Source organism: Panthera leo, chromosome F3 (genome assembly GCF_018350215.1).
Source record: "Panthera leo isolate Ple1 chromosome F3, P.leo_Ple1_pat1.1, whole genome shotgun sequence".
In the NCBI taxonomy this organism is placed as follows: Eukaryota; Metazoa; Chordata; class Mammalia; order Carnivora; family Felidae; genus Panthera; species Panthera leo.
The window spans coordinates 69371767-69379809 of record NC_056696.1 but is presented as its reverse complement, the minus strand read 5'-3'; the positions used below and the strand labels follow the sequence as shown (position 1 = coordinate 69379809).

At 47.2% G+C, this 8043-nt stretch overlaps 1 protein-coding gene across 1 annotated transcript; it reads right to left on the bottom strand.

Annotated features, from left to right (window-relative positions):
- Window positions 1–4281: 4281 nt before the first annotated feature.
- Window positions 4282–5727, bottom strand: LOC122212091 (protein S100-A12-like). Its single transcript, XM_042925772.1, has 3 exons — window positions 5619–5727; window positions 4932–5078; window positions 4282–4537 (listed from the first exon to the last, which is right to left on the bottom strand). Exons 2-3 carry the CDS (start codon window positions 5067–5069, stop codon window positions 4397–4399), a joined length of 279 nt encoding a protein of 92 aa, XP_042781706.1. The 5' UTR covers window positions 5070–5078; window positions 5619–5727; the 3' UTR covers window positions 4282–4396.
- Window positions 5728–8043: the final 2316 nt, after the last annotated feature.

Genomic DNA, 8043 nt, shown 5'->3' with positions numbered 1-8043 from the left:
ATCATGATGGGCAGGCAAACCCCAGAGTTCCCATGAAATCTACTCTGGATGGGAAAGTGGAAACATGTGAGGGATGTGAAAGGCTGAGCTCCCCAGTGGGTGTGACATTTGGGTTGGGTCTTAGTGGGTAAGCAAGAGATCTAAATCTCAGTGATCTGGTGCAGAGATCTGATGCATCTTAAAGGGACGAGAGGGAACTTCAGAAAAAGAGGACAATAGTACAGTGGGTGCAGAATCTGAGAAGTCTGTAAGTTCATGGGGAAACTGGAGAACATTCTGGAATGGCTGGAGACCAGGACTCAGAGTGGTGGGCAGGAGTTGATGTCTCCATGCTGGAGACGACAGGTCCAGTCTCTGTGGTCCTATGGTTCTAACAGTCCTCATGTCCGTCCATTTGTTTCATGATGCCTGCCATTGTCAGGGGACAAGTCTGCTGCATTTTCATCTAGTCCAAATTGCACTTTTCAGGAGGGAAGGCTGAGGCTCACACAAGGGAGGCTACTTAAACTCACAAAGCCAAGGAGCAGTGGAGCTGGGAGGTTAACCAGGCACATTTGATTCCAGGCAGAGGGTGCCTTTCACTGCTCTCAGGTGCCTCTGGCTGATGAATTTTTACCAAGTGTGAGGGCCCTAAAAATATCTCTAAATAGGATTTAAGTTCAAGTGGCAATTCAGTTGGCTATTTTGAAACAATCATGGCTGGTGAATATTTCCACAACAGCAAATATGCTGGGGTTTGTTCTCATTGGTTGGTTGTTGTTTTCTACCATATTCTGCTAGGACTCTCCATCCCAGATGTGCTCTGGTTTGGGGAACAACAGCCTGGTCTTGTTTCCAGGCCTTCAGTGCTTAACTGCCCTTGGTTACTTGTCCAACACTTGTCAACTTTATCCTAAAAATAACTTCAATCTTTGCTTGGGCTTAAAATAAACGGCATCTGTTGTGGCTGCAGCAGCAAGTGGCTGACCAGCTATTACTTTCTACAAGAGTTAGTATCTTCCTGTTAATGCTAATGGCTGTTGGATGCTTGCTTGGCATCAGGAGCTGCACTGAGTGCTCCACACAGTGTCTGGTCCTCACACCAACTCTGGAAGAGAGGGACCAGTGTTATCCCCACTTTACTGATGGAGAAACTGGGACTTAGAGATTTTGAGTGACTTGTTCAAGGTCTCACAGTAAGTGGTAAAAATAGGGTCTGAACCCAGAACTATAACCCCAACCCTTTCACTCTTGGCCACTACCCTTTAGTGACCAAGAACTCCCTTCCTTCTGACCCTTCTAGATCCCACTCAAAGTTCTCCTCCATCCAATCAAAGTATCCAAAACATTAAAACTGGATGACACTTGAGTGTTTACCTAGTCTAAACTCTTTAAAATGAATTTCTTGAACTCCTTTGAATTCTCCAAAAATGAAGAAAACAGTGGTCCAGAGAGGCAAGGTGCTTTGCCCCCTGGGGTCACCCAGTGAGTAAGGGCCTTCCTCGAATGTCTCCCCATTCTCATTTAGTGATGGAACCCTTCCAGGCTTGGGCCCTTCCAAGACCCCCTTCTCTGGGTCCCAAGTCCCTTCCTCTTCTGCCAAACCCACTTCACCCTGCCTCAGCTGTACCACAGATCCACATTCCACAGAAGCAGCAGTTTCCTCAGGGAGGTGCCCCTGCAAACCTCCAACCTCAGCCTCAGTGGTCAGGACTCGTCATTTCCTAGATGCTGTCCTCAATCCCAGCTTCCTTTGCATCACCTCCACAGGGCTTTCCACTGAATGAACTGAAAGACAGACCCACCCCCTCCCCCAACAGAAAGCTCCCATTCTTGCTTCACATATCTGTCATGCCTGTGTTCCAGAAATGACCTTATCTTTCTCAAATTTTGTCACAAAGTCTACCCCTCTGGCCTGTTCTTCTGGCTGAAGAGCCAGGAGGAGCTGGAGGGTCTGCCAGAGCCCAAGGCTGTGCCCTGGATGCTGCATCTGTGGTGTCTTATTCTGCTCAGGCTGCTAGGGAGAAATGCTATAGACTGGTGGCTTCAACAACAGACACTTATTTCTCACCATTCATCAGGCTAGAAGCCAACATGGTTGGTCACGGGCTCTCCTCCTGGCTTGCAGACAGCACCTTCTGCTGTGTGTTCACACTGCCTTCCCCTTTTCTTAGAAGGGCACTAATCCTTACATGAGAGCCCCACCCTCATGACCTGGTCTAAATCTAGTAACTTCCCAAAGGCTCCATCTCCAAATACCATCACACTGAGGGGCACACAAACATTTATCCCACAACATGTACGTATTCTGACATCCAACTGAATGGAGTGTGATCCAAAGGGGCACCCCATCTTCCCCAGACCAGACTTGGCACAAGACAGAGATTTAGGGCAGAGACACCCCCAATTACTTCTGAATCAGACTGAATGCACTTCCCACCAGGGAACACTGACCCTGTCCCTTAGGGGCCATGCTCCTTCTTCTTTCTTCTGGGACCATTTAGAAGGAATCAAACCAATAACCATACTGATTTCAATACGTTCATTCATGTAAGAGATATTCATAAAACCCTACCATGTACCAGGCACAGTGCTACAGCACCTGCTCTCAAACACCCTAGTCCTCTGGAGGAGATGGACATTTAACAACAATCACAGCAGTGGATGCAGAATCACAACAGGAGAGAAGAGCACAGATGGAGAGCGGCCTAGTCCTAGAACCTGGCCTTGGACCACACTAAGGAGGGACCCCGGCCCAGGGAAGCGTTCCCTCACATTGCCCTGTGTTGGATAAAGCTAACCCTCTTCTCCATAATCTTGTGTCCCTTGTGCTCCCAACACCTTCCTGCCCCCTACCCAACCCCTTGAGAGAAGCAAGGAAAGGTTCATGTAATTTCTGCATCATTTTCCTCCTTCCAAAATCCTACCACAAATATCGTGTCCAAGGATCCTCCTCACGATCGCTAACTGACCCCAACACCCAAGGCTGGACCACTCTCCTGTTCTCCACAACACCCTGTGCTTACTTCTGTTGAAACAAATATGACACCATGTGGGTATTTCTGTTGCTCAGGTTCTCCCCTGACAAAGACTTTGTCTCTCATCTCTGTACCCTCAGCATCCAGCACATGTCTCAGGGAAAAACCTTTGGAGTAACTCTTGATTTCTCATTTCCAACCTTCAAATGTTTGCAGAGTCTGACTACCCCGCACCACCAGCATGCCTTTCACCTTAGTGCATCTTTCACCTCATCTTTCAAATGGGCTAAGGCTGCACTTCCAACATGATCACCATGAGCTACATGTGACCATTGGCCACAGGAGCAGTGATTGCCAGCATGAGGCCTGCTGGATTTCAAAGGCTTAGGGAAAAAAAAGAAAAGAATGAAAAATATCTCAATAACTTCTGTCGAGGTGATACTTTTTTTGTTGTATTGGGTTTTCAAAATTCATTGTTAAAATTAATTTCCTCTTTATTTTCACCTTTTTAAATGTGACCACAGGTAAACTTAAAATCACAACCTTGGCCCACAATGTATTCCTACTGGCCAGCACTACTCCAGAGAATCACTTCTCACTGTTCTCCTTGCTTCCTCTCTGATCTGACCCCTACAGTTCCTTCTCCACAAAGGCAGCCAGAATGAACCTTTTGAAGTGTAAATGAAATCATCTCACTCCCTTGCTCAAAACTACCCAGTGGCTCCTTAGCACACTTAAGATACCAAGTCCGCACTACGGTCTGTGGGCCCTGCTCCCTGCTTCCGGCCAGCACACACCACATGCCACTCCTCATCCCAGTTCCTGCACATTGCCTTTCGTGCTGGCTTTTGAGCAGATCGAGCATGTGTCCACCTCAGGGCCTTGGCCTCCCTGTACCAGGAGCTCTTGGCCCAGATATTTTCAAGCTGCTCCCCTTCCTTTCTGGGATATCTGCCCAAATGCACTCCTATCAAGCCAGCATACCCCTCCTTCTCCTTCCACCCCAACCTTATTTCCTTCTTTAGCTTTCTTCATATCCCTTATCACTACCTACCACTGTATCGTATGGTGTACTTTTATTTTTTTGTCTATTTGTTTGTTTTATATCCCTCTCCAATAGAACACAAACCCCAGGTGGACAGGGTTTTGTGTCTTTGGTCTCTGGCTAGATATTCAGTGAATATTTGTTGAATGAATGAACAAATGAACAAACAGATAAGGGCGTCTCAAGGGTCCAAAAGAGGTCTGTCAGAATCACAGGGACGAGGTGTGATCCAGTTTGGAGACCGTGAGCATGGAAAGAAAGAAAGTGCACACTGTTAAGAACTTTTCAAGAATACATTTATTAATTCTCATCTCACTATGTGAGGCTGGGCTTTGGTGATTAGAAGGAAAGGTCTTCTTGGGGACGTTGCTGGAGAAAAGCCCCTCAGAGCTTTCTACTCTTTGTGGATATTGACATGGGCGGTCTGTAGCACGCGAGACACCAGGACTACAAATTCATCAAAGGTGACCTGTCCATCTTTATCAGCATCCAGATCTTGGAATATCTTGTCAATGGTAGCTTGATCTTTCGTATTCTAGAAGGGAACATCAGAGACAGTAAGCTCAGACTCTTCCTCCTCTTTCTCTGGGCCACTCATCCCTCAGAGCTCAGCTCAGGGGGTCCAGAGACATTAATTCATTCACCAAAACTGTGTTGGAGAATCCAACGTAACAAAATAGAAGATGGAGGGAAGCAGCTGCCGTGAGCCAACATAGAGCCACACAGGTCCCAACCTGGAAGGTGTCTGTAGCTCACTAATCCCCACAGGTAAGGAAACAATCCCAGAAAGAGAGGTGAATAGAGCCTGAGGTGACAGAGTGAGTTATGGGGAGAGGGAGGTGGATCCCCTGTCCCACAGCCCAAGAGAGCATCCTCAGCCAACTCCACCCCTTCAGTGGGCAAGTTTGGATGAGAAGAGTATCACCTACCTGGAGGGAGTTTGTAAGTTCCCTTGTGATCAGCTGCTTCAGCTCACCCTTGGAAAGGGTGTCAGGATCCCCCACCCGGCTTGAGTACCGGTGGAAGACATTAATGATCCCCTCCAAGTGTTCTTCCAGCTTAGTCATCTTCCCAACCTTCAGGAAACAAGAGAGGTCTAAGGCAATTCCTCTCCCACCCCACCTCACATCCCTCTCTGCTCTCTTTCTGGTTTAGACTAGGGATGACTTTCCCCTCACCTGCTTTGTGTTGTCTCTGCTCTGTTTGATCTGTGGAATTTTTCATTTGTAGATAGGCTAGCAGAGGGGGGCGCATATAATGCCATCTAAAGTCTAAGAGAATCAGCCAGTTGCATAGCTCCTCAAGAGTATAACTCAGAGGGTGGTGTTCATCCAAGCACACCTGGGAAGGGTTTGGGGGTTGGCCGAGCTGTTCCCTTTCCCCAGGGGATGGCACTTTGGCCACAGGTCTCTTACAGACATTCACCAGCCCCTTCTGCCTTCACCATCTCTAAGTTCGGAAACTGAGTCTACCTAGCACAGCAAGGCCTGGTCTCTTTGGGTCCAAAATGCAGTCAGCCCAGAGGGGCTCTGGCAGGCAAAAGGCTGTGGCTTCCAACAGCATGCAGTCACTACCCTGTGAGTCCCTTGAAGGACAGCCAAGGACCGGACACTTACCCTTCAACGTGCAGGAGAGTAGAAATGTAGCAAGCAGACAGCACTGGTGAGGAGTACGGAGCCGGGGAGGTTTTTATAAGGCACTCCAGCCCTCACCTTCAACCTCAAGTGAAGAAATCTCTCTGATTCATCTTGAGGCAATTACTAGACAAGGCTTTGTTGCTCAACAGAAGCTTCAAGCCTGTGGCTTTGACTGCAACACCAACAGCCCAGATGGCTCCCGTGGCAGAAGCCCCTCCTGCCCAGACTGACACAGAACCCTCACTCCAATCCCACCCACCCACAGGGCCTCAGCTCTGGTATCCAGCCTTCAGGTTCAGCTCTATCACCTGCTTCCTAGTCAAAGTCCATGGGAACATGTTTTGCTGCCTGGATGGTACCTGATTGGAAAGGGAAGGACTGGGGAGAGGTGTTTGCTGAGTTCCTATTACAACAAAAACAATAATGATAATAAAAAACAATCAAGTGAACATGTAGTCCTGGAGCAGAGAAAGGGCACTGGCTTAAAACTAAGGGAATCTTAATACAGTATGGAACTTAGTTAATAATAATGTATCAATAAAGGTTCATCAATTGTTACAAATGTATCATAGTATTATAAGATATTAATCACAGGGAACTGTGTGCAGGTATTTGAAAACTGTCTACAGTATCTTCTCAATTTTTCCATAAATAAAAAACTGTTCTTAAAAACTTAAGTCTCTATGTTTTAAAAAGTAAGCACATTTTGGTCATTCCAGATACTGCTTTATCCAAGTCCTCACCCATTCTGCAGATGAAGAAAATGAGTTTAGAGAGGGGAGGTGTCAAACCCAAATTTGTCTGCTTTCAAAACCTTTGTCATTGATGTGATTTTTCCCCTAAATCAGAGTATGATTTTTTGTTATAAAAATATGATACATTCTCATACTTTTGGTAAAAATATAATTTGGGGTAGATTTACACAATCTTAAATATAAGGCCCTGATCTTTTTCTTCCAGTTTTTTGCCTAATACAGTCAAATTTTTTCTGAAAATTTATTTATTTATTTATTTATTTATTTATTTATTTTAAAAGTTTTTTAAGTTGATTTAGAGACAGAGAGAGAGAAAGAGAACAAGTGAGGGAGGGGTACGGAGAAGGAAAGACAGAATTCCAAGCAGTCTCCACATCATCAGCGCAGAGCCTGATGTAGGGCTCCAGCTCACCAACCATGAGATCATGACCTGAGCCGAGAACAAGAGTCAGAGGCTTAACCAACTGCACCACCCAGGTGCCCCAAAATTTATTTATCTATTTTGGGAGAGAGCACAAGTGGGGGAGGAACAGAGAAAGAGAGAGAAAGAATCCCAAGCAGGCTCTGCACTGTCAGCACAAAACCCCATGAACAGCAAGATCGTGACCTGAGCTGAAAAGAGTCAGACACTTAACCCACTGATCCACCCAGGTACCCCAACAGTCAATTCTTGATTAGCTCTTTCAAAAATTCTTTCCTCCCTGCACCCCACCCCACCCCCAAATCACTGTGTGGAAAGTGCCAAGCTGGATTCAGGGACAGAGGAGCACAATTTCTGTGGCTGCTCTCCTGGACTTTGGAAACAAGTGGGTTCAGACACCTTCCTAAATAATAACACAGGGAGTTCACTGCAGATGGGGCCAAGGGTGGGAGGTGGTTGAGGAGTCTGGGGCAGTGTGGCAGTTGTTAAGGGCCAGTCACTCCAAGATTAGAGACCCAGATTCCACGCTGGGATGGGCTGCTTTGCAGGCCACAATGGGAAGCTATGGAAAGGTGTTGGGGAACAGCTCTGTGTGAGCTCTTGACTTCTGTGGGCCTGTGTCTTCATTTGCATAACCATCTCACTGCCTCTTCCATTGCCAGAGTTGTTACAAGATTCAACTAGGGAAATGTGTGAGAAAGTGCTTCAAAAGTGTAAAGTGTGATCTTTACATTTGTTTTCCCTTGTACCTACCTAACTTGGATGTGGATCATCCAGTGCAATCCAGCCTTCTGAGGGCCCAGCCACTGGGGCTGTGGGAAGGACAAAGATACCCAACAGCAGTCTGCACTCCAGCCCCACTCCAAGGAAGCCTCCCTACCACCTGCCTAAGCACAGGCCCAGATCTGTGCCACCAGCAATGCCTGAGGGAAGGCAAGGGAGTCAACACACAGTAGGCACTTGGCACAGTTCTTGGCATGTAGAATAATTCACCTGTCTTACCTTCCTCCCTCCTCCCACCTGGGCCCCAGTGAAAAGGTAGTATTAACCCCAAGGGGAAAAGACCAAGCCCCTGTTATGTTTCCTCTGGCTCTGTGGTAAGTGTCCTGGTGCTGGCTTTGGGGCCCCAGGGGCCCCCCAAGACTGTGTCTGACTTGGCTAACTCAACAGGAACTCCTCAAGGGCAGGACTGAACAGGAAGGCTGATGCTCAGGGCAGCCAAGGAGGA

Bases quoted from the DNA above. Each gene is read 5' to 3' on its own strand.
- LOC122212091 (XM_042925772.1), bottom strand. From the start codon at position 5,069: ATGACTAAGCTGGAAGAACACTTGGAGGGGATCATTAATGTCTTCCAC. The intron at 4,538-4,931 runs GTAGGTGATACT...GTTCCCTTCTAG, and splicing joins AACTTACAAACTCCCTCCAG to AATACGAAAGATCAAGCTAC.